General features: G+C 53.2%; 2 protein-coding genes across 5 annotated transcripts; both read left to right on the top strand.

The window, feature by feature from the left end:
• Nucleotides 1-7662: 7662 nt before the first annotated feature.
• ZPR1 (ZPR1 zinc finger) lies at nt 7663-15701 on the top strand. Its single transcript, XM_053270285.1, has 14 exons — nt 7663-7908; nt 9234-9395; nt 10803-10893; nt 11678-11748; nt 12502-12588; nt 12702-12824; nt 13046-13099; nt 13251-13317; nt 13752-13822; nt 13912-14001; nt 14086-14196; nt 14428-14514; nt 14728-14793; nt 15152-15701. Exons 1-14 carry the CDS (start codon nt 7777-7779, stop codon nt 15284-15286), a joined length of 1347 nt encoding a protein of 448 aa, XP_053126260.1. The 5' UTR covers nt 7663-7776; the 3' UTR covers nt 15287-15701.
• Nucleotides 15702-16171: 470 nt separating this feature from the next.
• On the top strand, nt 16172-25918 carry BUD13 (BUD13 homolog). Of its 4 annotated transcripts, XM_053270235.1 has the most exons (12): nt 16172-16363; nt 17833-17929; nt 18380-18464; nt 19103-19157; nt 20075-20164; nt 20243-20463; nt 20609-20961; nt 21185-21293; nt 22240-22378; nt 22594-22778; nt 23440-23521; nt 25048-25918. In XM_053270235.1, the coding sequence occupies exons 1-12, from the start codon at nt 16212-16214 to the stop codon at nt 25139-25141; spliced, it is 1662 nt and encodes a 553-aa protein (XP_053126210.1). In that variant the 5' UTR covers nt 16172-16211; the 3' UTR covers nt 25142-25918. The 4 variants fall into 4 exon arrangements, with proteins under 4 accessions (XP_053126210.1, XP_053126209.1, XP_053126208.1 ...); XM_053270234.1 differs by having other exon boundaries at nt 16172-16355; nt 17834-17929; nt 20075-20463; XM_053270233.1 differs by having other exon boundaries at nt 20075-20463.
• Nucleotides 25919-27592: the final 1674 nt, after the last annotated feature.

Here is a 27592-nt window from a genome sequence, read left to right as displayed (position 1 = left end):
CATGCAAGAATGTCTCTGTCTCATGGATTGAAGAGGCCAGTTCATGCCTGTGCTATCCTGGAAGCAGCTGGGTGGGGTGGAGGGATTCCGATCCCAACTGGAAGGTGCCCCAGTGTGTACTTGATGAGGGTTATAGGGGTATCAACCTCTAATACAAATAGGGTACAACCTGGCTGTCACCTGCTTCTTTGTGCGTCCTCCACCCTCCATGATCTCATTGGCTGAGCTCTTGTGACGTCATGGAATGTCCACAGGCATTCTAAGGAAAAGGTGTCAAATACAAGAGGGGTGTTGTGGGGCAGGAATTGGGGCAAGCAGGCTACAGTGGTAGTCAGGTCTGAATTTCCCCCATTGCTTTCAACGAATCAGCCAAATATAATTTCTCCTAGCACTTTTAAGGCGTACAAAGTACTTTGCAGATATTCAAGGAGGGGAGTGGTTGAGCCAGAAGGCCCAAAGTGCAATCCTTGGCAACATCCTCATGGGGGGGGGGCTAGGGTTGCCAATTCTGACGGAAACCATTCCTGGCGATTCCCTCCCCTATATTTCTCACAACCTCAAGCCTTCGAAACCTCCCGGCCTGCTTTCAGGAGTCATCGGGAGATGGGTGCTGATTTCTGGAGACCCCGAGCCAGTCCTGCAGGGTTAGCAACCCACCCTGGGGCTGGGAAGGACCTCTGTCTGACCTTGGAGAGCTGCTGCCCGTCACAGCAGACAAGACTGCGCTAGATGGAGCAGCGTTTCGACTGAACAGGAGGCCGCTTCCTACCTTCCTACTAACCTTGCCAGTCTGCATGGGACTGGGTGGTCAATACAATGGGGTCAATTTGCTGCCTGCTCCCAGAACTCTGGGGTGCCCTGTAAGAACAGCTTGCCCAGAAATCCCTCCAAGAGCTCACTTCCCGAGAACAAATCCTGGCTGAGGAGAGGAGCTGGGGAATCACAGAGGAGCAGCAGCAGCGGCAGTGGGCTTTCATGGCCGGTTCAGCTCAAAGCGAAGAGGCCGTCGTGTGAAGCTGTGTGGGTGCCACTCTTTCCCTGCATTTCTGCCACAAGCAAGAGAGTCTCCGCATTGCCCCACCTTCAGAGCTGATGTCTGCCTCCACGCGGTTGGCAAGCCTGAACCTTGGCTCGCTAGCCAAAGAGCAGCCAAATGGCCACTTTCAGCTCCGGCTGAGCCCTCTTTGTCTTCTGCCAGGAGGGGCTCTTCTTCTCGCAGCAAGGCCTCGAATGGAAGGGGCCTTGGAGGGGGCCTTGGCTTGGATCTCTCAGGCTGGGCTCTTGGGAGGTGTGACTTGGCTGCTATTGGTATAGTTCAGAGAATCAAGGAAGTGGCCAAGAGAGGAATGAGGGGTTTCATAGCGGGAGGGCAGGCAGGGTCCGCCCTGGTTGCATCTGAATGGGAGACGAGAAGTGTGAGCACTGGAAGATATTCCCCTCAGGGGATGGAGCTGCTCTGGGAAGAGCAGAAGGTTCCCAGTTCCCTCCCTGGCTGCAGCATCTCCAAGAAAGGGCTGAGAGAGATCCCTGCCTGCAACCTTGGAGAAGCCACTGCTGCCAGTCTCTGAAGACAATATTGAGCAGGATGCCTCTGAGTACCAGTTGCAGGGGAGTCACAGCAGGAGAGAGAAGGCATGCCCTCACCTCTTGCCTGTAAGCTTCCAGCGGCATCTGGTGGGCCACGCTGGGAAACAGGATGCTGGACTAGATGGGCCTCCTTGGGCCTGATCCAGCAGGGCTGTTCTTATGTTCTTAGATGGTCTGACTCAGTATATGGCAGCTTCCTATGTTCCTAAAAGTGAGTGTCTCATCCACTCAATGTGGGGGTGTTGGCAGTTTTGATTTGGGGGTGCCCCACTCTGAAGGAAAAGGAGCTGGACCCTGGAGAGAACTGGACGGAAGCCACATGCTGGAGAACAACCAGAGGAGGGAGGAAGCCCCCGCCCCCGTGTAACGTGTGCCCCTCTGCTTGGGAAGCCCCAGAAAACCTGAGGAGGGGCAGGAGGGGTGCCCTTATTATACGCGTCATTGTTGTCGTGGCAGGAATTGGGGCCAGGCTGGGAGTGACCTTTGCTTCCAGCTCAGGGGCAACGACTGCTCAGACCTTCCCTGGCCAAAAGCTGGACTTTGCTGATGGCAGTGCAGACTCTGACCTCTCCTGACTGTTCGCACACAAACGGGGGTGGGGGGGGAGGGGAGCTGCCAGCATGGCTTGCAGAGAGGGAGGGGGTCACCAGAAGGCTTCCCTGACAGGGGTCTCTCCCTTTCCAGGCAGTCAGCCCTTTCCGCTCCCAGCCCCATCTTATCTACACATTTGGTTTCAGAGCAACCTGCCTTGGGGGGTTGGTCCATTGTCCCAAGGCGGTTCTCCCAACTAGGGCTCCTGATGCTTTCTCCTTGGTGCAAGGCAGAGGTGAGGCCCCGGTGCTCGGTTCTCCAGGGACAGCTCACTGGGACCGCTGCACGCAACCGTTCAGCCCTGCGCTGGATCTGACCCCGCTTTCCCAAGCCTGCATCTTTCAGGGCATCCCTATGCCATTGATGTAGCCATTCTTTCTTCCCAGGGAATCACTGGAGAGCCAGAGATCTGGGGCACAGAATTCTCAGTGCCTCACCAAACTTCAATTGAAAAACATACAAACTGCCCTGCTGGATCAGGCCGAAGAAGGCCCATCCAGTCCAGCGCTCTGTTTCCCACAGTGGCCCACCAGATGCCTTTGAAAAGCCCACAGGCAAGAGGGGAGGGCATGCCTTCTCTCCTGCTGTTGCTCCCCTGCAACTGGTATTCCGAGGCATCTTGCCTCTTAGGCTGGAGGTGGCCTATAGCCCTCAGACTAGTAGCCGTTGATAACTGGTCCTGTCCATGAATTTATCTAAGTCCTTCTTAAAGCCACCCAGAAAACAATTTGTTACAGGGTGGAGGTCAATTATGCATGAAAAAGTACTTCCATTTTTCAGTCCTAAATTTATTGACAATCAGTTTCATGGGATGACCCCTGGTTCTAGTGTTATGCAAGAGGGAGAAACATTTCTCTCTCTCCACACCATGCAGAATTTTATAGACCTCTATCATGTCGCCCCTCGGTTGACATTTTTCTAAACTAAAGTTCTAAACTAAAGTCCTCAGGATCCTTCTGGAGAAGCCATAGCAGATAATAATAGTGGTGCAAAGTTGGCAGGTTTCGTGTAGATAGGTCCTCAGCCTCAAGTTGGGGAGAAAGTGGTCAGAGACGTGCATCTTCGTCATGCTGGAATGGACGGACGTGAATCCAAAAGATGCAAGTGGCAAGTCATCTCTGAGAGGCTGTGCCAGCTGTGTGAACAGCTTGGGACCAAGTTACCGGAAAGAGCGCCTTGCCCCAAATATCCCAACCAGGACCTTGAGATCTTCTTCAGAGACCCTGCTCCAAGCGCTCCTGCGGTTCGGTCTGGCCTTCCAGGGTTTTTAAACTATCTTTAAACTGAAAATATTTGGCCTGGTATTCCAGGGTTTTAAAACTGCTTTAAATGTTTTAATTGTTAATTGGTTTTACATTGGTTTTATAGTGTTTTTTAAATTTTAACTGTTAATTGATTTTAATTGTTTTTATTTTAATGTAAACCGCCCTGAGCCATTTTTGGAAGGGCAGTATAGAAATCAAATACATACATACATACATTAAATGAGAGGGTCTTTCCAGTGGTGGCATCCCATCTATGGAATAGCCTCACCTGGAGTCATTGCTTTATTCTTCTAGAAGCCAGGTTAAAACCTTTCTGTTCACTCAGGCCTTTCAACATAGGTCTTAAAAAGTTTTTTAAATGTGTGAACATTGTATTTTATTGTAAATGTTTGTTTTGTTTTGTTTCATGTCTTTTAATTGTATATTTTGTTCTATTGTTCTATTGTGAGCCTCCCAGAGAACATTTGTTATGGGGCGGGGGACAAATAAAGTTGTATATTATTATTTCTTGTTTACACAGTCAGACAAGTGTTATTGTTTGGTTTGTTTTATCCAGGCATTGAGTCCTTCCCAAGGACCTGGGATAACTGAATTTTATTATCAATATTGTTGTTATTATTATAGATATCATCACAAAATATAGGCTGTTCCCAGTAAAGTCATATTATGTGATGATGATGATGATGCTATTTAAACACAATCTACCAGATGCTATTGACTGGATTTGGTACTTTAAGTATTGGGCCCTTTCCAAGAGTCTAGGATAACTAAAGAAGAATTAAAGACAGTGTCGTAGTATTCGTGCTGTCCCAAGTAGTGTGGCCTTCTGTGGTTGATGTGTTGTAATTTGATCGATGCCCAAGGTGTCGAGATGGTGTTCAAGTTCTTTTGCTACTGCACCAAGGACACTCACAACTATTGGCTCCACTGCTGTTTTCTTTTTCCAGAGCTGCTCAATTTCAACCTGAAGGTCCTTGCGTTTAGCTATTTCCTCCAGTTGTTTTTCATCAACTCATCTATCCCCTGGGATTGCAATATCAATGACCAGAACCCGATTCTTCTCGATGACTGTCAGATCCAGAGTATTGTGCGCTAAATGCCTATCAATTTGTATTCGAAAATCCCAAAGGATTTTTGCTTCTTCATTTTCTGTGACCGTCTCAATCGGATGATTCCACCCATGCGTACTTGCTGGCAATTTGCCATTCTCACAAAAGTCCCATCATCATCCTCCTCATCTCTATATTTAATTCTTCTAAATGTACCCGTCGCTAATCCCATGTGTGGCAGCTCTTGCCAGAGCAGCTGCCTGGAGATAGCGATGTGGATGCGAGACAATAGTGGGGGCGGGCTGGCCTGGGCCAGCCGCTGGTCGGGCCGGAGAAGGCTGCAGCTGGCCAGCCTGGCCCACCCAGCTGCTGGGAGGAGAGGGTGGAAGGAGGTGGCGGGCCGGCCATGGGGTGGGGGGGGGGAGAGGAGGCGGGCTGGCCTGCCGGTCCGCCAGAAAGCTGGGGGGGGGGACGGGGGGAGTGGGGAGCGGGAACGGCCAGCCAGAAAGCCGGGCATGCTGGCGTGGTGGTCGGGGTGGGGGGGAAGCGGTGGTGGTGGGCCGACTGGAGGCATAGATGCTCTGCACCCTAACCCATAGCCTGCCCGAAATCCAGTTTGGAGTGGGTCCAGATAATCCGCTTCCTCCAAGACAGCCTGGAGCTGAGATGCCACCACCTTCTCAATCACCTTGCTCAGTCACGGGAGGTTGGAGACAGGCCTATAATTGCCCAGTTCTGAGGGATCCAATGCAGGCCTCTTCAAGAGTGGTCTAATAATTGCCTCCTTGAGACATGGAGGCATCCTGTCCTCCCTCAGAGAAGCATTAATGATCTTAACAAGGCCCTCTCCAATAACATAGGAAGCTGCCATATACTGAGTCAGACCATTGGTCCATCTAGCTCTGTTTTGTCTACACAGACTGGTAGCGGCTTCTCACTGCTAGATCATATAAGCAGGGCCGGTGCCAGACTATCTTGCGTCCTAGGCAAGGCTAAGTATTTGCACCCCCCCTTGTACCCCCCACCCCTACACCCTGCGCCCCTCTGAGGTCTGCGCCCTAGACAGCTGCCTAGTTGGCCTATGGTAGCACCGACCCTGCATATAAGCCATGTTGGGCAAGGGTCGAGAGAACAGGAGATAAGTCGCAGTGTCCCAAGAATCTTGTCCACATCCTCGGGAGTCACAAATTGAAATTGATCCAATTTAGCTGCACAAGAGGAGCTGCTGGACACCTGCACAATAGACTCTGTGGTAACTGTAGTCTAGTTCAACTCGAATACGAGAGATTTTATCTGCGAAAAACTCATTAAAAATGTCACAACGGGTAACTGATAGATCCAAATACTCATTCAGGGGAGGAGGGGCATGTACTAGTCTCTCACAACCCCAGACAACTCAGCTGGATGTGAACTTGCAGAAGCAATGTGGGCAGAAAAGAACTGCTTCTTTGCTGCACGCATTGCCAGAGCATAGATCTTCAAATGTGCTTTGTGCTATAATCTGTCAGATTCGAGCCCAGTCTTTCTCCACTTGCGCTCCAGCCGTCTGCCTTGCACTTCCGCCCCCGTAGTTCTTCCATATACCATATAGGGGCTAATTCAGAAGAGAGTTGGAGAGGGCGCTTAGGTCCGTCATGTCTGTTGCCCGAGTGAGTTCATTATTCCAAGTCTGGACCAGGGTGAGGTGAATTCGGCATCAACAGAATCGCTGGCAGAACCAACCGTAAAGCCGTCTAAGGCTTCTTGGCATCCTATGGGATCCAGTTCCATTTTGGGAGGACCATCCTAATAGGTCCTTCACCCCTGCGGAGGGGGGCTGAGGCTGTGAGTCCAACCTTAACCAGATGGTGGTCCGTCCATGACCGTCTCGCAGGAACATCTCTTAAGAGCCGCTCCTGGCCGCCTTCTTAGGCTGGCGTGAATCTGTGCCATGAATGCAGCGGCCATTTAGCTCTGAACTGGGGCCACGCGGCCCCCGCTTGGGAGCTAAACCAGCACCCCCGCGTCTGATGTCAGACGTGGGGTGTGTGTTGGGGCCGTGAAGTGCAGCCTCTGATTGGGCCCAGCCTGGGTTCTTTGAACCCGTTGGCCCAATTGTGGCTCCGCCCTTGGCTAGAAACTTTATTCCCGACCTGCTAGATTGGAAGACTCGCATCTGAGACTTGACTCCCTGTGGAAGGACATTTTGCAGAGCCCAAAACGACCCCACTGCCAGCTCATACTGAAATCCTGCGTGGATGCAGAGGAGCAAAATCAGGTGAATCCCATCCTTCTCTTGTGATCTCTCTCCCAGTCACCAAAGAGAGTGTTATCTGGCGAAGGCATTTGACAGCTGGTAGAGTTGCCATGCCCCACGGAATTCCGGGTTTCACCCGTATTTCAAGCATCTCACCCGATTGCTTAGCCCACCTGGATTTGCCTGGATTTCAGCTTTCAGAGAGAGAGAGAGAGAGAGAGAGCGAGCGCTAAGCTCTAGCCCTTGTAGAAGTGGAGTTATGGAGCAAAACATGCAGTCACTATTCCGCTCAACTGCTGGACTTGGATTAGGAGAGGAAGAGCACAGGAGGCTCCTTGGGAGGATTTCAGTTTCACAACTACAACAACCCCCTGAGGATTCTTGCCTTGTTTGTTATCAGCAGGGAATCTCTTTCAGGCAGTTGAGAGGATAGCTTGCTTTCGATGTGAATCACTGCCTGCCTACCAGGCTGTGTATTGTAATGTTTCAGGACTTGCTTGGCTTTACATTCAGTGCATGCCTACTTGGAAGGAAGCACCGTTGGTTTCAATCAGGTCTCCTCTCAAACAAGTGTGTACAGTATTGCAGCCTTAATTAAAAAGCTGTGCATTTGTGTGTGGGTGTTCTATTGTTGCTCTTAATATGTCAAGGAAAATGGTCAGGCAAAGAGAGCTTCCCCAACGAATGTTGGTAGGAACCCGGAGCAAATCACAAGTCAACTGGAAAGAGCAGCTGCTAATCTGAAGATGTAAAATTATTTTCAAGCTAATATGCATAGTATGCAAGTGAGGCACCCAGATGTAGGCACTGTGCAATATAGGGCGAAGAGAGCGCTCAAAACGCATCTTCGCAAGCCCTTCCCCGGGGGGGGGGAGGAGAGCCACGCGCCGTCATGTGACGCGAGGCTAGACGCCTCGAAGATGCCGCGCAGGGCGCATGCGCGCGCCTCTGTCGGGCGGAAGTTCCGGGTCACAGAGAGCCCGGAAGTGAGCCGGGGCCGCCGACGCAAGAGCAGGGCCGCCTCGCTCCCTCTCTCCGCCGCCCCGTCATGTCGGCCCTCGGAGCGCTGGACCCCGCCAGGGGCGTCCGAGCCGCGGGGCTGTTCCGCCCGCTCAGCGCCGAGGACGAGGAGCAGCAGCCGGCCGAGATCGAGTCCCTCTGCATGGCCTGCTACCGCAACGTGAGCCTCTCGGGCCTCCTCCTCCTCCTCCTTCTTCGTGGCGGCGGCGGCGGCACTCCGGCCTCCCTCGGGGCTCCCCGCGGGGCCCGGCCTCCCCAGGGCGACCGAGGCAGCCGCCCGGAGCGCCCCGCCCCGCCCCGCCCCGCAGGCAGCTTCGTCCTGGGCGGTTCTGCACCCCGCGGGGCTCCTCCGCTCCCCCCGCCCCCAGCAAAAAGGGGTTCCCGCGGGGAGGGGCCCCCGGGCGGGGCGTGCTTTGGTGTCTCGCTCCAAAAAGCGAAGCGGAAGCGTCCCTGCCCGCTCCTGCCAAGCACTCCCGCCTGCCCTCCTGGCAAAGGCTTCAGGGCAGTGAGCAGCTGCCATTCAGAGAAGGAAGCCCGGCGAAGCCAAAGAGAACTGCAGGGTGGAAGCCGGTTCTCAGGCGGCCTGGAAAAGGGCCTCTCCTGGTGCCGTGAAGCTGGCGGAGTGGGGAGGGCATTTCGGGGATGGGGTGCTGCAGCAGCCACAGGCCCTGTTTTCAGAGGCATCCGGAGAGGGGCTCCCAGGGTGAGGAGAGTTGCCTGGGTCTCCCTTGGTCATTGCCTGCAGCACCTCTGGGCAGCCTCCTGACCCCTTGCTGTGTTGCTTTTGGAGCAAGGATCAGATTCCTGTTTGAGCTCTGCCTGGGGCTTCCTGTCCCGAGATCCCCCTCTTGAGCAAATGGTTTCCCGGACCACACTGACTTCTCCTGCTCGTTCGCTGCTGGCATGATGTGGATCCTGTGAATGCCGTTGTAATAAGTTGGGGCTTGGCTTTCAGTGTGGTTCCTCCTGATTCTCTTGTGGTTATAGCAGTGGATGGGGTGTATGGGCTGCAGAGTCTTGGTTCTGAGAGAAAAGTTACAGTGTGTTTGTGAAAAAGGGAGTGTGCAATGTCTACTGACATCCAGATATTTGAGAGTGTGGGCTCTTGCCATTTTGGAGTTATACTTCAGAGGAAGTACTTTTTCACACAGCACATAATTGATCTATGGAATTCTCTGCCATAGGTTGTAGTGATGGCCACTAATTTGGATGGCTTTAAAAGGGGCTTAGACCAAGTCATGGAAGACAGGTCTATCAGTGGCTACTAGTCTGGTGGCTGTGGGCCATCTCCAGCCTCAGAGGCACGATGCCTCTCAATACCAGTTGCAGGGGAGCAACTGCAGGAGAGAGAGCATGCACATACCTCTTGCCTATGGGCTTTCCAGAGGTATCTGGTGGGTCACTGTGTGAAACGGTGCTGGACTAGATGGGCCAAGTTGTGCCTGACCCAGAAGGACTGTTCTTATGTCCTCTTTCCTGATCTAGGGAGTGACTCGGCTGCTGCTGACCAGGATTCCATTCTTCAGAGAGATCATTGTCAGTTCCTTCACCTGCAACAGCTGTGCCTGGTCCAACTCTGAGATCCAGTCAGCTGGTCGGATTCAGGACCAAGGAGTGTGCTATACACTGGCTGTTCGAAAGAAGCAGGTAGGCTGGCCTGCCTCCCACTCTCCACAGTAGTATGTTGGGGATGATGATGTTGCTTTTGGATGCATACTGGCACTGTTCAGTGTTTGAATGCATTGCAGAACTGCTTCATTGAAGGGCTGATTAGGCTCGGGAAAACAGTGACAGTCCTACAAACTGCATAAAGGAATTGGCTGGTTTGCTTGCAGCAAAGCTGGCCTAGTATGTGGTTGTTGGTGGGCTGCCCCTTTTATGCATCAGTCCAGAGAACTGCAGCTTTGAGTCTATAGATGGGTTACTGGAAGTACATTGAAACAGTCCAAAACACATCCAGTGTGCACAGGAGTGTGATGCGGGTGCTCAGGAAGGTGGGGAGCAACAAGTCCTGCTGTTGCTCTGTGACAGAGTCTGCTGCAACATGCGAATGGCTTTTAAAGGAGGCCTTGCCTCTTCTGGAAGTGATAAACCTCCCCATGTGTCTTAGAATGCCCTGGTAACTCTGGACAGGGAGCAGCCCTTGAAAGTGTCTGCATTTGTTACGGATGTAGAACTGGCGATCAGATCAGTAGGTAGCTCTTGACTGGGTTAGTGGCTGGTCATGTTTAGCATTTACCTCAAGGCAGTGACATGTTGGAAGAACTGGGCCACAGAAGCAGCCTTGTCCTCCTGACTCGGACATTGTGATCTGCTCAACCGCAGCTTGGTTTTGGGGACATGTGCTTCTGGGGAGGGCTTGTGTCTGTCTCACTGCTGAGGCCAAGAGAGCCAGGCCTTCTGCTGACATTGGCAAGGGAGGGGAATGGCTCCGTCAAGCCCCATTCTGTGAGATTTTAACTGTCATCAAGCTGGTGGGATCCTCCAGAGCAGGCATCCACTCACGGGTGAGAAAACCCTTCTGGTTTAGAACGCCAAGACGTGATGTGTAAGCCTCAGTGAAGACGAAGTGGTTGAAGGACAGGATATAAATGTGCTACATATACTTCCAAAGTGGAATGTGATGGTTGTCCTGCCTCCAGTTCTCCAGAGTTGGGAGTGAACTGCTTTAGTGCCAAGTGTCTGAAAATGACGGCATGGGTGCTTTGACTTCTTTGCCCGCCTCCCCGCCCCCCTCCAGGGCGCTGCTGCCTGCCTCCCATTTACAACCCGGAGGCTTCAGTTACCCCTTCCAGTCACCTTCCCAGGGTGACTCTTGGTGCTGCTATCAAGGAATAAGGTGCAACATGGGCACAAGTTTGCGGGGGCTGGCGGAAGCAGCAGCCTGCTCACCCTGCTTGTGCTTCTTCTCTGGCTGACTGGGAGGGTTTGGCCAACTGGCCGGTGTCCCCTTGGGTTCGTGGGTGATTTGGACTAGCCCTTGGCCCTGCTTGTCAGGGTGGGCTGCCGGGATTCTCGGCTGGTGTAATCTCCCCTGTAACTCGTTCTCTCCAGGATATGAATAGGGAAGTGGTGAAGACTGACTGTGCCACAGCTAGAGTCCCAGAGCTAGACTTTGAAATCCCTGCTTTTTCTCAGAAGGGAGGTGGGTATATAGTCATTTCTGTCTGTCTTGGGGCAGTTGTCAGTGATCTTGGGACGCAGGAGCCAGTCGTGGTGACTAGCTCAGCGCTCTTCGTGCTGCGGAGGAGGAGGAGCTGCTGCTTCTTTGGGGTGTCAGAGGGCCAAGTTCCACTAGCGGCTTTGGGGGTGATGGGTGTGTGCAGGGGGCCTTTGCAGCTGGGCTCTACAAGCCTGGCAAGAGCAGGGTTCAGCTAGACTAGAATCCAGGCCTCCGCCGCATCTCCCCCAGCCTCTCAGAAGCCTGTTTCTGTCTCTCTCCTGGGCAAGTAGGGACTACTTTCGAAAGCAGCAGTGGCTAGCAGTGATGGCTTACAGCCTGTTCCTTGGCCAAGCTGTGTTGCTGCCAGCTCACTCCCTGTCTGGTGTGCTTGCAAGGGCAGCAGTGGCTGCTGCTGCCGCCACCATGGCCATCTGCTAAATTTTCTCAAGAGCAGCTAGGACTGGGGGGACAGGAGAGAGCAGGGGGGCAGTGGCACGGGGACACACCAGTGGGAGAGGCAGGCAAAAGAGAAGTGGCATTGCCTGCGTTCTCTCTTCCAAGGCAGTGGGGGTAGTTTCTGGCTGCGGACAGGGTGGACTGATGCTAGTTCCATAGAGCGTGCCAATGAGACAGCCCCTCTCTGCCCCCCAACCTGGGGGTGGGCATGGAATGCGGGGGGTGAGGGTAGGGAGCTTGAAATTGGTGGTCCTCGATCGTGAGGTGGTGGTGCTGATGTCTTGGTGACTCTTCTCCTCTCTGTCACCAGCTCTTACCACCATCGAAGGGTTAATTGACAGAGCCATCGCAGGATTGAAGCAGGACCAGCCCATCCGCAGGGTAAGCTGCTGGCAAGGAACATGGAGGAGGAGAGTGCGCGTTCCTCTTGGGTATCGCCTTGGAGGGCAAAATGCGCACATTGGAGGTGTCCTCTGATGGGTGTCTTGCTTATTGAAAAGCTTCCTGGGGCCCGCGGCTGATCACAGAATAGACTCTTTATATGAAGCAAACTTGTATTTGGCTTCCTTGGATTTAGAAGATACTCTTTGGGAAGCAAGATGTGAGCATCAACTGGAAGCACTGAAAGACCTTCCGGTGTGGCTGGCTTTGAGCTGAAAGACTTTCCTGTACTCTTGTACTTGAGAAAGCCAGCGCAATCAGTCAAGTCTCAGACAAGGACCCGGGTTCAAATCTTTACTCTGCTGTGATGCTCCCTGGGTGACCATGGGCCAGTCACCATCTCTCAGCTTAACGGAGAGGCTGTGAGGCTACGGGGAAGGTGTGGGGGAGAACCAGGCACAGAGCCCCTTGCACAACAGGCCAGATAAAAGTGTATCCTGAAACATATTTTTAAAAGAGCCTTGGACTAGAGAAGCTGCAAGTATGGCAGGATAAACACCTTAATGACTGTTTCAGTAACAAAAGACTTGAATATGCTGTTGCTTCTGGCAATAACGTGCCATGAGGAGAGCTCTAAATTAAATGGCTTCTAATGGGGGACTCAGCAGGGCCTGTATTCCTGGCACACTGGTCATCTGTGGCTGTAGAGCTGTTGGAGGCCTCAAGGCAGCAGTTTCTGCTTCTTGGTCCTAGGAAACAGACACAGACGTGGCAGGAAAGATAGACCAGTTCATCTCTAAGCTGAAGCGCTTGAAAGGAGTGGATTCCGCCTTCACCTTTGTAAGTTCTGCTGGCACTTGTTGGCTGGGTGGGGGCTCTGGTCTCTGCACTTCCCTGCCAGAGCAAATGGTGGATCCTGACTGCTTCTCCCTTCTGTTTTTGCTTTCTGCCAGATCTTAGATGACCCCTCAGGCAACAGCTTTGTGGAGAACCCTCATGCCCCACAGAGAGATGAAGCCCTAGTGGTTACCCACTACAGGAGAACTGCTCAGCAGGCTGCTATGCTGGGCCTTGAGGTAGTCTGGGGCTTGGTGGGTTCATGGAGGCTCTTCTGGTACATGAGGTTCACTGGGGTGGGTTTTTTTGGTCCTCTGAGCCACGATGTGGGCCCTGACACAGAGGAGGCTTCCTGTGTCTTCCTAAGGTGTAACTGCCCCCTTTAAACAATCTGTGTACAAAGGATGTGAAGCTGTGAATGGCTTCCATTTGTGACAGCCTCCTGTGTATTCTCTTCCAGATAGAGGAGTCCAAGGAGGACTCGGCAGACCCAGCTGACGATCTGAGGAATGAGGTGAGTCAGCTGCCTTGTAGCCTGGTGCTTGGCAGAGTCTTCGTAAAAGTGCCCCTTCTGGGTCTGAATTGCCCTCCCTGGAGCGTCCTCCTCCTCCTCCATCACCCAGAGGCATGCCTTTCTGACAGCTACCTCCCTTTCTGTGTTCCAGGTGCTGCAGTTTAGCACAAACTGTCCAGAATGTAATGCTCCGGCCGCTACAAATATGAAGCTGGTGCGTATCCTTTGTGGGAGAGGAATGTGTCCAGTTCCAGCCTGTTTGGTAGGGCCAGTGAAGCGCATTTGACCTGGTGGCTTTCTCTTGCCCAGAGAGTGGCTTAACCATGCCTGGGGTGGTGTCAGGGTGAGTGCTGGGGCTGAAGCTGTCTGCATGCCAGAGTGATGACATCGGGATCTAGCAAAAGACACTTCCTTGCACAAGTGAAGGCGTGAGGCTTGAATCCGTAGCCCAGCAGCCCTCCAGTGTGGTTGCTAGTCTTTACCTCTTGTTTCTTTTTCGACTGGGGGCAGGGAACTGTCCTTTTTATTTCTGTTTGATTTTCTGTGCGAACCACTTTGAGAACGCTTGCTGAAAAGTGGTGTATAAATAGTTGTAGAAGCCAAGATGGGAGCCGGAGGCTGTCGGTAGGTTTCCTTGACTCTTCCTTCTCAGAGATTCCCCATTTCAAAGAAGTAATCATAATGGCCACCAACTGTGATGTCTGTGGGCACAGAACTAACGAGGTGAGGCTTTTCTCCCCGGAAGGGGCTGGGACCCCCTTTGGGCTTCAGGGGCGTGGAACTGGACTCTGCAACTTACCGTTTGTCTGCAGGTGAAATCGGGAGGGGCCGTTGAGCCTTTGGGGACCAAGATCACCCTCCACGTGACAGACCCCTCAGACATGACTAGAGACATCCTAAAGGTAACAAGCTCTCCTCTGGCAGGTGAAGTCTGTCTAGCCTTTGTCCTTTCAGGATCTAATTGAAACCTCCTTCCTCTTCCACAGTCTGAAACTTGCAGGGTGGAGATCCCAGAGCTGGAGTTTGAGCTGGGGATGGGGGCCCTAGGTGGCAAGTTCACTACTCTGGAAGGCCTGCTGAAAGACATCCAGGGACTGGTGAGTGGTGCTGGCTTCTTGCTGCCTCCCTCTAAGCCAGAGGAGTCTTTGCTGCCTCCTTGGCTGGTGTGATCTTGGCATAACCCCCAATTTTGGGTGGAGGGTGTTGGTCTCCTGAGGGAAAGCTGCTGCCCCCCCCCCCCCCGTCAGCTGCCAGGCATGTTGGTGGCCCTTGAGGAGAGTCTTGGAACACAGAACGGCTGTCCCTAACGCAGAGTCCTCGCTCCACAGGTGGCCAAGAACCCCTTCACCCTGGGGGATAGTTCGACCCCTGACAGAGCAGAACAACTCCACGCATTTGGCAGGAAGCTGCAGCAGGTATGGGGCCCATGGAGCCTTCACTTGCTGTCTAGGGTGTCCTTTCCCCTCAGGCTGCTGTGTGAGGTGGAGTGCAGTGAGGCCCTCTGGCCTGATGCACTTCCTGGATCCTGAACTTGGGCTGCTTCTTGGTTGGGAGGGAGGGAGGATCATGAGGTCCCTTCTGCAATCTCTGGCTGAAAAGTCTGGTCTGCTTCTTGCCTCCATTCCTAGATCGTGGATGGGGAGCTGAGAGTACATTTGGTCCTGGATGACCCTGCAGGGAACAGCTATCTTCAGGTAAGGAAATTGGAGGGTGAGGAGAGACCGTAGGGTGGGAGGGGGGCGCAGCTCTGTGGCAGAGCCCCTGCTTGCCAGGCAGAAGGGGCCAGGTTCAGTTCCTGCCGCATCTCCAGGTAGGGCTGGGGGAGACTCCTGTTCTGGAAACCTCAGAATTGCTGCTGCTGCCACTCTGTGTCGCTGATACTGAGCTAAATGGCGCAATGGGCAGACCCCGTCTAAGGCAGCCTCCTGTGCGCCTAAGACAAGAGACCATCGGATAGTCGTTCAAGTGGGAAGCAGTGCCTGTGTTGGCTCACTGCATGGCGCTATGGGGTGCTGCACCTCCCGATCTAACCCTTCCTCTCGCTGCCTGCAGAACGTGTATGCCCCTGAGGATGACCCAGAGATGCGAGTGGAGCACTACGAGCGGCTCTTTGAGCAGAATGAGGAGCTGGGCCTCAACGACATGAAGACGGAGGGCTACGAGGCAGACTGCTCTTCCAGCCGGTAGCAGTCCCAGGCAGAGGCGGAGCCAGTGGCGCGAGCACCCACTGGAAAGAGCAGGCCTGTCCCTGCACTCAGGGCGAAACCTCTTCCCTTAGAAGGGAGCATCTGGTGGCTCTCTGGATTGAAGTTGAGCTGCTAAAAACTGCCGGCAAACTGACTGTGTATTAAAGCTGAAGTATTGCTGAGTTTGAGACTGCATTGAGCTTGGGTTTCTGTTTTGTACAAGAAATAAGTGGGTCTCACTGCTACCTACCCCCCCCCCCCCCCCGTGTGCAGTTCTCCCTTGGTTCTGGAGTGGGTGCTGCTCAGTGCAGGGATAGTGGCTTTTTCTACCGATGGCTGCAGAATGAAAGCACCCCCTGCCTTGTCCCCCTCTCCTTCTCTTTATTTTGGAGCAATAAAAGTGAGGGGCTCTCATAGTTTTCAGTGTGGCTTCCTTGTGAATAGATAACTGCGCCCCTGGAAATCTGCTCTTGTCTGGACGGGAGGTGGGATCATACAAATGCCCCTCTGCTCCCTGAAGACGCACAGAGAGATGGGCCTCAATGTGGGGAGGAGGACGACTAAGAGAGACGTTGCCATTCGCTGGGCCCTAGCAGCCGGGCAATGGGAGGATGAGCCCTGCTGAATACCGGTGGAGCCTGCTTGAGTAGGCTGGGGACTGGGGTCCTCCTGCCCGGGGTGCCCTGTGGCGCAAGCAGCGGGCAGCAGAGGCGGGTTCTGCTAGTTCCTCCCCTGCAGCACGTGCCGCCAGCCGCTCCCCGCCTGAAAGCATCCTCTGCTGCCTGCCTGGGCCAAGAGGAGCGTTGCTGCCGCCAGGCCAGCGCTAGGGGGCGCTCTCAGCTGGCGCCGCGTGGCGCGCGCTCTTTCCCAGGCTTTGGCCCCGCCGCCGACCCGTCTTCCGCTTCCGGTTCCGGCCGCGGGCGAAGATGGCGGCGGCTCCGGCTTCGGGCCTGTCCAAGGCGGAGTACCTGCGGCGGCGCTACCTGGAGCCCGGCGAGGCCGAGGCGGACTCGGCGGCCAAGAAGCGGCGAAGGAGGAAGAAGAAGGAGGAGGCAGAGGCGGCGCCCAGGGAAGGCGGGTGCGCTTGGGCCGGGGGGCCGCCACGAAGGCGGGGAAGGGGCTTGTCTGGGAGTCGCCGGTGGCTCTTCCTCCTCTCTCCCTTCCTTCCTCCGCCCAGGTGGCCCCTCCTGGCCCCCGGGGCCTCGCTTGGGCGGAGAAAGGGCTGGAGGGAAGCGGGCCTTGGGGGAGGGAGCGGGAGCCCCGCCGTGTGCTCGCCTCACCCCGAGGCCGGGAAGGTCGCGCTGGGGCCCCCTCCCAGCGCCTGCCTGGAGCAGAGGAAGCGGCTATACGCAGAGTCAGGTCCTTGGTCTATCTAGCAAGCTCAGTATTGTCTGCACAGACTGGCAGCGGCTTCTCCAGGGTTGCAGGCCAGGGAGGGGACTTGGGTGGGACCTTCTGCTCTTCCCAGGGCGACGACTCCATCCCGAGGGGAATCTAATCTTGCAGTATGCAACCAGGGCAGACCCTGCTCAGCTAAGGGGACAAGTCATGCTCCGCACTGTCTGCCCTGAACCAATGCCCTGAACGGCAGGAGCTCTCTGGGGTCTTCTCCAGAGAAGCGTCTTTCCAGCCTTGCAGTTGTCCGAATCCAGGACCTCCGGCCACTGACCTGCTGCATGCTGTAGCCCACCCCGCAAAAACATTTTGCTTTTGAAGCTGCCTTATGCTGAGTTGGATCTAGCCCAGTGTTGCCTGCTCTGGCTGACAGCAGCTGCTCAATGTCCCAGGCGGGCTGGGCGGGGGGTGAACAAACCCTTTCCCATCTCTTGCTTTCTGAGATCCTTTCACCAAGAGGTGTTGGGGATTGCATGTGGGGCTTTCTGTGTAAGCAAAGCCTGTGCTCTACCACTGGGCAATGGTTCCTTGGGGACACCCCCACCCCCAAACTTTACATTCAATCATGTTTTAACAATCTCTCTTCCCCATTTCAGTCTCCTGTATTTGCTTCCCAATTATAGTTACGTTTAATTATAGTTAAGTTTTAGTTCTTGACTGCATTTGTTGTTAAATGTACCCTAATACTCACTTAATTTAATACATTTTCTCATTGATGTGATAGTTTCAGAGGTGAGGCCAGAACCTCAGGGGTATACTCGTGAGTCAAATGGGCCGTAACCCAAAATTTGGCTTAAAAAAAGCCAAATCTGGCAACAGAATGGTGTCATTTCTAGGCTTCCTGTTCTAGGAGAGAGAATAGAGAGCCAGCATGGTATAGTGGTTAGAGTGTTGGACTAACCAGGGGGACTCGAGTGCAAATCTGCATTCAGCCATGAAACTCTGGGTGATTCCGGGCTAGTCACTTATCTCTGTCTAGCCTAGCTCACAGGGGTGGTTGTGAGGATAGACTTATATATGTACATTGCTCTGGGCTCCTTGGGGGAAGACTGGGATATAAATATAAATAAATATTCTAGGATTTCCAGGCCTTAACATGATTAGAAATCATGCTGATTTATCACTGCAGTGTTTTATTTCTTTGAAATTCAGGATGCGTATAGTGGATGATGATGATGCAAGTTGGAAAAACACTGCTTTTGAGCAGGAAAAGGACGATGCGGAAGGGGATGATGGCGACTTGCCTGTGGTGAGTATTTTGGGGATGGAAACGGAGTATGAAGTTGTACATGGCTGTTAATATTAAATACTGTATTCATCTTTTATGTTTTCACTCTACCCTTCATCCAGAGTGCCCAGGGTAGAGCAGATGGTTCTTCATGCAGCCATTTTATTCTGAGATATTTAGGCTGAGATAGGATGCCTGGGTTGAGGCTACTCTTAGGCTCTTCATGGATAAGTAAGGATCTGAGCTTGGTTCCCCCCAGCAGTAGTCTGACGTTCTTAGCCCTTTGCTATATTTGTATCTTGTTCCAGTCTTGTGCAGTGAAGGTCATGATAATTCCCAATTTACAAATGGGAAATGGAGGCTTTGGAATATAAACCAACAGGCACACACATGCATTGGGTGGGAAAGGCATAACTGGCTGTGTGACATGGGGATGTGATTTATCTGAACCTTCTTGCCTATCACTTCCAGGTGGCTGAATTTATTGATGAGCGGCCAGAAGAAGTGAAGTGGATGGAAGAGTTCCGCACCAGTAACAAGTGGAAACTCCTGGGAGGTGAGCATTTTGTAGTCCTATTGATGGGGTGATGGCTTTATGCTCGTTGAGGTACTGCAGTGAGGTTAGCTCCCTGTACAGACAGACACCCAAGCCAGGCACTCTTTGGTTTCAGGAAGGGGAGTTCAGGCTGTTTAAATGTGTCTCATGGATTTGGCAAAAGATGCTTGTAAGGCAATAGTCTTTTAAGCCGCTGTGGAAAGGCAAGCAGGAGGTTGGACGCGCAGCACAGAAGAGAACAGCCACTTCCTGATTGTTAGTATTTGGGCAGTATTGAGGTTAATGGAACATTGGAAGCCCTGTTAAAAATGAAATAAAAACCATTTGATATTTCCAGAGTGTACATGCTGGTTATGTAGACTTTGGCTAGTCTTGGTCACGTGTTAGTTCATGTCTTTTTCATGCCTTTGATAGGAGGATGCAGTTGACTGGGGAGCCCTCATGGAAGTGGGGTTCAAAAGTCTCCAGAACTGCAGGTTTAATTTTAAGTTGTCAAAGCCTTTATCATCTCATGAGGATGAAGATGCATCACAAAAAAAATCTGGGCTTTGTTCACTTTTTGGAAGCCCATGGCAAAAGCACACCAGTGTTGAATTTTATGCAGAGCTCTAAACTGATGGTTTTGACTTATTTTTTAGAACAGAATGTGGAGTCACAGGGCTTGGAGCCTGCTGTGATTGCAGAATCAAACAGGTGAGATAGTTGTGTGGAGCAGACAGCCTGTCCTTTCCTAGCTATAGCTCCTGCTTGTGTTTTCTGGAATGTTTCTGTAGCCTGGGGTGGAGGAAATGCCCTACAAACATGGTTTTCTGTGTTGCTGATGTGTGGCTCTTGCCTTGTTTGAAGACACAGATATTTAAGGCAGTTTGCCGGTGACAGGCATCACTGCAGCATCTTTTTGGCAACACAGCAGCTCCATGAAATAATAAAAACTAAGGCTCAAAGCTTGTTTGTACTGTAACAAACTCTCTTGAAAACAGCATGTTTTTGTACATAGGTAGTAAATCCCTGGCATCTGTTTTACCTGGCTAGAACGGAAGGGGCTGCTGTGGTTTATGAGAGAGGTGCTGAGCTAAAACATGATCCTTGCTATGGTGTGCAAGATGGACCGTGGGCACACTCCTAATATAAGCAGCCCATAGCATGTGTTGGAGTCTGGAGCACCAAGACCAGGAGCCTCTGATATTGAATTGCGGCTGTGGGGGACCCTGGACCTTAACAGATTCTGGTGGCTCCAACCTGCTTAGCCCAGAAGCAACCAGGCAATAGTGCAGATCAAAGAGGACCAGAGTGATATGCTCCAGTCAGCCAGTTTCAGCCAACAATCTGGCGGCAGGCTTTCTACCACTAGAAACTTCCTAATGCTTTTCAAGGGTAGCCCTGTGTAGAGCAGCACTTCACTACAGCTAAGCCTGGTGGGGATCAGAGCATTATTATTCATGAATGATTGGGCAAGATTTGACTCTGCCAGGGAGGTTTCTGAGGCCTGCTGTATCTGAGACAGCACCAAAGTCACTTGGCAAAACTGTACCTGTTAAGAGAATGTGAATTGATCACTAGATCAGCACTTTGATGTACACTGTTGCTTCTGGTTTGGTATTTCTTTTTAGATCAGAAGCCACAAAACAAAAGAAAACAAAGTGCTTGCCCAGCCGGTCTCCGCCCAGGAGGGGCCGCCACGATTCCCCGGACCGGTCTCCGCCCAGGAGGGGCCGCCACGATTCCCCGGACCGGTCTCCGCCCAGGAGGGGCCGCCACGATTCCCCGGACCGGTCTCCCAAAAGGCTTCATACTTCAACGGGAAAAAATGATTCTCGAGTATCAAGTGGAGGCCAAAAAGAACGTTTCTCAGACAAGCACTCATCAACCCATCGAACGCGGCTGGATACTCCTGATGTTTCACCGCCTAGGAAGAAAATGCACAGTTTGGATGCAGATGAGATGCTACCTCAGAAGCGGCTGTCATCCCCTGCAGGGTTGAGAAAGCAGGGCAGCACCGGTGAGTAGACTTGTGGAAAGCACTGGGCTTTCCCCAGAGAAGAATATGTTTTGTGCTACAAACAGTTGCTCATTCTCACTGAAATACAGACGTGCACAGAGTCAAACCTGCTAATGTCGTTGGATGTCCATGTGTCTCTCCGTAGGCTCTTCTCCAGCCAAGAAGCAGCTCCAGCCAGCAGCACCTTCACCAAGGAGGCGCCAGAGACTTGATTCTGAATCTGATTCCGACTCCCTTCCCCCGAGAAGGAGTGCCAAAGCCTCCTCCGATTCAGACCTTTCCCCACCCCGGGCTGCGCGCAGTGCAGGCTTGCAGCGCCGCCGCTCTCCTGATCTTTCTCCTCCCAGGAGGAGTCGGCAGAGGTCTTCGGACTCCGATTTGTCTCCTCCCCGAAGGGGTTTGGGAGCAGCAAAGAAGGCCCCTGGGTCAGGGAGCCCACCCGACCTCTCCCCACCCCGGCGAATGAAGGATTCCAAAGGAGGGAGCCATGGCCAAAGCGTAAGGGCTCAGCCTCGGGGAGGACAGCTGCTGACTCCCGCTCTGTTTTGAAGCTGGAGGAGTGTGGCCCAGTCTGCAGAGCCTGTGTGCGCGGCCTGCGGCACCGCAGGGGGGAGCTGCCTTGTGAAGCGCTCGTGTGGAACGAGCCGCCTCTTGCTGCTGCTGCTGCTGCCGCCGCCACCGCCAGGTCTTGACCGGGCTGTTGTGCTGCTTTTGCTTGCAGGGCCCTCAGATGCTCTCGGGGGGCCAAGCCGGCCTGGTGTCGGCTGAACTGCTGAGGAGGGAGCAGCAGGAGCTCAGGAGGCAGGACGGGAGCAGCAAGCACTTGGAAGGTGGGACCTTTTGCGGAGTGTTGCCTAGCGGGTGGGACCAGGGCTGCAAGCGTGGCTTGCCTGAAATCACACCTAGCTGGGATGGATCCAACTTGCCCAGAGCCAGAGAGGCTCCCGCTGTGGCTGTGGCATGCGCCTCTCCATGTTCCTCTCAGGAAACATGCATTGCTTGAATGGTCATGTTTGGAGACTACACAGGTGAGCACGGTCAGGTATTCCCCTCAGAGGATGGGGCCACTCTGGGAAGACCACCTGCCTACTTGCAGGTTCCAAGTTCCCTCCCTGGCAGCATCTCCAGGATAGGGCTGAGAGAGACGCCTGCCTGCAGCCTTCAAGAAGCTGCTACCAGTCTGGGTAGTCAAGACTGAGCGAGATGGATCCATGGTCAGACTCAGTATACGGTGGCTCCCTATGTTCCTAGCTGTCATCTGGTGCATAGTGCAGTGAGGCCTAGATGCTGTATCATAAAATGTCTACCTTCTGTTTGTCCACTCCACTTTGATCCAAGTCTCCCCCACAGGGTCATGTGGGCAGGTCTGATGGCAACACGTATCTCAGTTTACAGCTGACCTGGGGAAATTCACTGCTGTTACGTATTTAACTTTTATTTTGCCCTTCCTCCAAGTTACTCAGGGTGAGAGGGAGTCGCGGGCTCAAGGCTTGTAGCTGCGTGGGGCTTTGTAACCTGGTTTCCCCAGTTCCGGGCCAACACTAACCCCTACATCACACTGGCTCACAGTGGTAGTGGTGGCCAGTTGTGTCATTCACATAGTTTATTGCAAGTCCAAAAACAAGGTTCCTCAGCCCAGACTGCCAGTTTACCCGCAAGCAGCAACCATCGTGTCCATGACACACCCATACATGCAAATGTTGACTTGACCTGCTAGATCCGCCAGGCTGTGTGATCATCCTTTGAGTGGCTGACTCGGACATCTGGCTCTTTCAGTGGCATCGCGACATGTGGAGACTGTTTTCCGGGACAAGTCAGGCCGCAAGAGGGACCTGAGGCAGGAGCGGCAGGAGCTGCAGAAGAAAGCGGAGGAGAAGTCTGAACGAGATGAGCAGTATGCCAGATGGGGCAAGGGGTAAGCTTCATGGTGGAAACTCGGCTTTCTTAGGAGGCCACAGGAAAGCACCTGTGCGCACACGCACGCGCTGGGTGACGGGGGAGACTGGGCTGGGCAGCTGTCCGTGGCCTGTTCCTCTTGGGCGACAGTGTGTGTCCTGTGATGTGTCGGGTGCTCACCAGGCAGTGCACAGGCCCATGACCTTGGGTGGCTTTGCTTTGGCTCTCTCACAGCCTTGCACAGGGCAGGCAGCAGCAGCAGAACTTGGAGGATGCCCTGAAGGAGATGCAGAAGCCTCTGGCTCGCTACATTGACGACCAGGACTTGGACAAGATGCTCCGGGAGCAGGAGCGGGAAGGCGACCCCATGGCCAACTTCATCAGGAAGAAGAAGGCCAAGGAGAGGAGAGATGTGACAGGTCAGCCCTTCCGTCCACCTGTTACCAAGGGAAGAGGGGAGGGAGGGGCTGCTGCAGACTGACCCCTCCCCCAGGATTGGGGTGGTCCCTGGCATTGCTGGGGAGGCCGTCTGAGCTGGGGTAAATGTTCTGCACGAATGTAGTTCTGCTGCTAACAGGCGCAGCTCAAGGAGAATTGCAGCAGCTGTTAAGAGAACTCCTGTTTTGAAAAAGCATTTCCTTGGTGGAGGAATAGATTGTAGGAGCCGCGACGAAGGGCAGGTATGGAAGGGAGCTGGGCAGGCTGCAGGCCTCCTGTGCCCACGTAGGCTTCCTCCCCCATCCTCTTGCTCTCCAAGTTGCACCCCACTCTCACTGTTGACTTTCAAATGCCTCTCAGCAATGAGGCCTGGAAGTTCGCTGTGAGAAAGAAGACAACATTCTCAGGCATCTCTGCTAGGGGGAGAGTTTTGGGATTTCAGAGCATGGCAACTTCTTGCCTGTCTTGGGAAAGCAGGAATGCCAGAGCTGTGGGAGCGGCACTTTCCGTACTGCCTTTAGTGGTGGGCTCAGTGAGAAGCTTCTCTCTGCTACCTGTAGTGCGTGTATTTTGAGTGGATGCTCAATAACTCTGGCTTTACTGAACAAAGAGTTGATGCGTCTGTTGCCTTCCCTGCTGCAGAAAAGCCGAGATACAATGGACCTGCACCCCCACTGAACAGGTTTAACATCTGGCCTGGGTATCGCTGGGATGGAGTTGACAGGTGAGTCTGTCGTTACAGACACTGCGATGGCAGGGAGTGTCATCAGTGCTTCCTTTTCTTAAGTGCATGTGTGCAGACTGTGTTGCCTACACACCCTTTGGATGTGTAGGGCCGGGAAAGGTCTGTCATGGCATCAGTCTGCTTTGGGCTTCGTCTCCCCTCTGCAAGCCCCAGAACGGTCCTGAGGTGGCATCCCGAGGATGAGCGGAAAGAGGCCAGAGAGGGAGATGCTCCATCCAGCTGCTGCCTCTGCCTCCTCCCTCATCTCTCTCTCCTGACTTCCATGCAAGGGCTTGGAAATAAAACTACCAAGTCCTTAAAGCCCTTGGAGGTGGCCACATTTAGGACATCCTGTACAGTTCTAGTTGCCACCTCTCAAAAAGAACATCATAGACTTTGAGAGAGTGCAGGAAAGGGGTGGGTTGGGGGGACAAAAGCCATCAGTGGCTTAAAGCACCTTCCAGGAACAGCTGCATCATTTGGGGCTTTGGAAAATGGTGGGGGTGGTGGGGGGGTTGACTGGGGTTTATAAAATGAGATGTGGTGTGGATAAAGCAGGGAAGTTGTGGGCCTAGCAGAACCCCTGAGAGACAGAGATGTTTTCCTTCCTCTCTCATCACGCTAGAACCTGTGGGGTCAGTCAGTGCAACAGATTGGTGGTAGATTCAGGACAGACTTAAGAGAGTCTTTGTTTGTCATATTTGTGCACCACCCCAAACTTTAATCTCTGGGTGGTTAACAATAACATAAAACAAATTAAAACATACACAAAGCTCTTAAAACAATTTAGACAATCTAAAAACCAGAAACAGATTAAAACTTAAAAATTTTAAGAAGCTGAAAAAGCTTGGGTGAAGTGGTGAGTTTTCAAATGCTTTAAAAAAAATTTCAGAGATGGGGAGGATCGTATTTCAGTAGGGAGCACATTCCACAGTCTCGGGGCAGCAACCGAGAAGGCCCGTCCCTGTGTGGCCACCAGCTGAGCTGGCGGCAACTGGAGATGGACCTCTCTTGACAAGCTCAGTGGGTGATGGGACTCATAATGAAGACAACGTTCTCTTAAATTCCCAGTGATATTTAAATTCATTAGACAGTGCATAATGAATTGGTGGAAGTTGCTGATGGTGATGGCCACTCAGCTCAGTGGCTTGAATTTATGGAGGATAGGCCTGTCAGTGACGGTTAGGCATGATGGCTCTATGGCACATTTGGGCCCAGAGGTGGTATGTCTCTGAAGATTGGTTACTGTGGGACAACACAGGGAGTCGTGTGGCTGGCTGCTGTGGGAACCAGGAGGTGGGACTAGGTGGGCCTTTTGTTCCGACCCAGCCACTCTCATGACTGGAACTGGAGCTTCTAAGCTGGAAGCTGTTTGGCTGCACAGTGAAGAGCGGCCTGTCGCCCCTACGGAATCCGTGATGCTGGCTTCTCTGGGCCAGCATCCTGTTTCCCACCGTGGCCCACCAGATGCCTAGATCCATCACTTTGCAGAGCCCCGATGGAAACCCTTGCTGCTGTTTCTGCAGATCAAACGGCTTTGAGCAGAAGCGCTTTGCCAGAATCGCAAACAAGAAGGCGGTGCAGGAGCTGGCCTACAAGTGGAGCGTTGAGGACATGTGATTGGCTCGCCTGAGATGCAAGAGAACCTCTTGCCATGGCCAGGCCTGGGAATGATCTTCTCTGCTTTGGGAACCAAGGGTTCACCTTACGGGACCTGTCAAGATGCTTTTGGAAAGGCCCCAAAGCAGTTTTCTCTTTCCAGACCAACCACAGGAAGGTTGACCGGATTCCTGGAGTCTAGATTGTGCTTCGAGGAGTGAGGAGGTCTCCTGTCAGGGGAAAGCCTCGAGGCCCATCTGAGTGGACCCTTGTGGAAATCCAGCCCGCCTCAAAGAGACTGGCCCCTCTTTAGATGTATGTGAAGCTCACAGAGCAGCAGAGGGTGCAGCAGCTTACCCTTCAGGTGTGCCCCAGCAATCTCAGGTGCTTGAGTTGTGAAGGTGCCTCCTTCACATAAGGGTTTCCTGTCCGCAGAGCCAGGTGGGACATGCAGAGTGCAGAAACCCGACTGTCCCCAGCTTTCCCTGAGCAGGGTGATCGTGTCTCTTTCTCATGGCCTCTTCCTGAAAGGACCAGCTGGCACCTGCCTTGTCTTTTGACAGACTCCTCTGCAACAGGTAGCAGCTCCAGAAGCTGATTGGGAGGTCAGCAGGCAAAGTTCAAAAACTGTGTCTTTCCCCCTTCAGACACTGATGGTGCCCCTTAAGAAATACCTGCCAAATGTTGCAAGCCTGCCATCGGAAACACTGCTTGGTGGGGGGTTATCCACAGCTAAAATTTCTAATACCCTTTGTAATTTGGATGTACAGTTTGTAAATAACACACTTGTTTGTTTAATCAGTTGTGCGTGTGTGTGTTTAAAATACATGTCTACTGCCACATTGGGACCAGTGAGTAAGAGGGAGGGGACCTCCTTGGCTTTGAGGTGTTATGAGTTTGTGTTAATGAACTTAATTCCTTTTATTGTTGTGTTAATATTGGTACCTTTGCACAAGGGCTGTTTCCAACCATGAACAAAACTCAAGAGTGCTGTTTAGTTGCTGAGGCATGACCCTTGTGGCTGGCACGTTCACAGGTGGAGAGTTGTGTGCAGATCTGTTGCTGCTGAATTAGGTCTGTTTGCCGGTGACAGACAGGCAGTGGAATGGGCCTGCAAGACAGCGCAGAAAGCTGCCTTATGCCAGGTGCAGCCATGGCGCTTCTAGCTCAGCCTGGTCTGCACAGACTAGTGGGGGCTCTCCAGGGCCTCCAGCAGAGGCATTCCTCATCACCTGCTTATCTTGAACCTGGGACCTCCTGCATACAACGCACATGCTCTGTCACTGAGCTGTGGCCCCGTCCTGGATTTGAACCCAGGTCTCTGTAGTCCTAGTCTGAGGATTCTTTGGTGCAGTCTTGCTTATGCTGCGATGTGATTTCCCCTGCCCCACCCACTGCAGCCAGGCTTGGGGATGCTTCTCAGTGGCTGGGCTGGGCCTGGCTGCATACCTGTACGTGTCCCGGTGGACAGTGAGGAGATCTCGCTCGCCTTCGAATGGGATGCCTTTGGGATCTGGCTTGCAGCTCTTTGCCTTGTCTGCTTTCTGGGGCAGGTATGGGCTGCGTGTCGTGGTCTGGCTGTCACACGTGCCCTGTTTTGAAAACCCAAACAGGCTGCAGCGTAAGTGCAGCGCTCTCTGGCAGGCGTATAATGCTGTCCGCATGCCCTTTCTTTGAGGGGGACCAAGCCTCTTGAGCCAGGACCAGATGCCAATAGAAGACGGCAGCTAGGAAATGGCATCTCCTTGAGAGACGGGGCAGCTCATCAGCTGCCCTTCAGCTTCACCCGCTCGCAGAAGGGGCCGTTGAACTGGGGAGGAAGGAAAACTGTTTTCCACGAAAGGGCTGCCAGGTGAGGTGTGCCCCCCCCCACACATGTGCTCTCTTTCTCTTTGCCCTCCTACACTGCAGACCCCAAGGCAAAAGGCTTGCCTTTCCCAGCAGCCTCCGACTGTCATAGGACCTAGACCGCGAGGAAGCGAGCTGGCTCTTCCCAAGACCCGAAGGTCCCTTGGCCAGGAGCAGGCCTGTTGTTGGCTCAGGGCAACAGACACAAGGACTGGATCTGGGTGGGGGAAATGTGCCTGCTTGCATTTGAGTGGGCGCTATTCTCCATTGTGGCTGGGGATTCTGGGAGTTGAAGTCCAATAGCGCTTGGGGACCCAAGGCTGAGACGCCTTGGCCTGTCCAACAGTTGATGTTGTGTTGGAGTGGGGGCTGTTCCACAGGAGCTACCACAATATCCTGGGGGGAGAAGCACTCTGGGGCCATGTTGCTAACCCCCTTGTTTCCCAAGGCTGTCCAGAAGAGACTCTCCTAAAGGAGAGCTGAAAGGGAGGGGGGTGGATACACTCAAGGAGTGGTCGGCTTTGAGAACAGGGGTGATGGGAAGATACAGCCGTGTCCTGGTCAAGGACAAACGTTGCAGATGGCTTCTTGGGGAAATGGTTCCCCACTGGCTTCACGGAAGCA

The sequence above is a fragment of the Hemicordylus capensis genome, chromosome 8, assembly GCF_027244095.1.
Source record: "Hemicordylus capensis ecotype Gifberg chromosome 8, rHemCap1.1.pri, whole genome shotgun sequence".
Lineage (NCBI taxonomy): Eukaryota > Metazoa > Chordata > Lepidosauria > Squamata > Cordylidae > Hemicordylus > Hemicordylus capensis.
The sequence above is the reverse complement of the archived record's forward strand: the minus strand, read 5'-3'. Positions and strand labels throughout refer to the sequence as shown.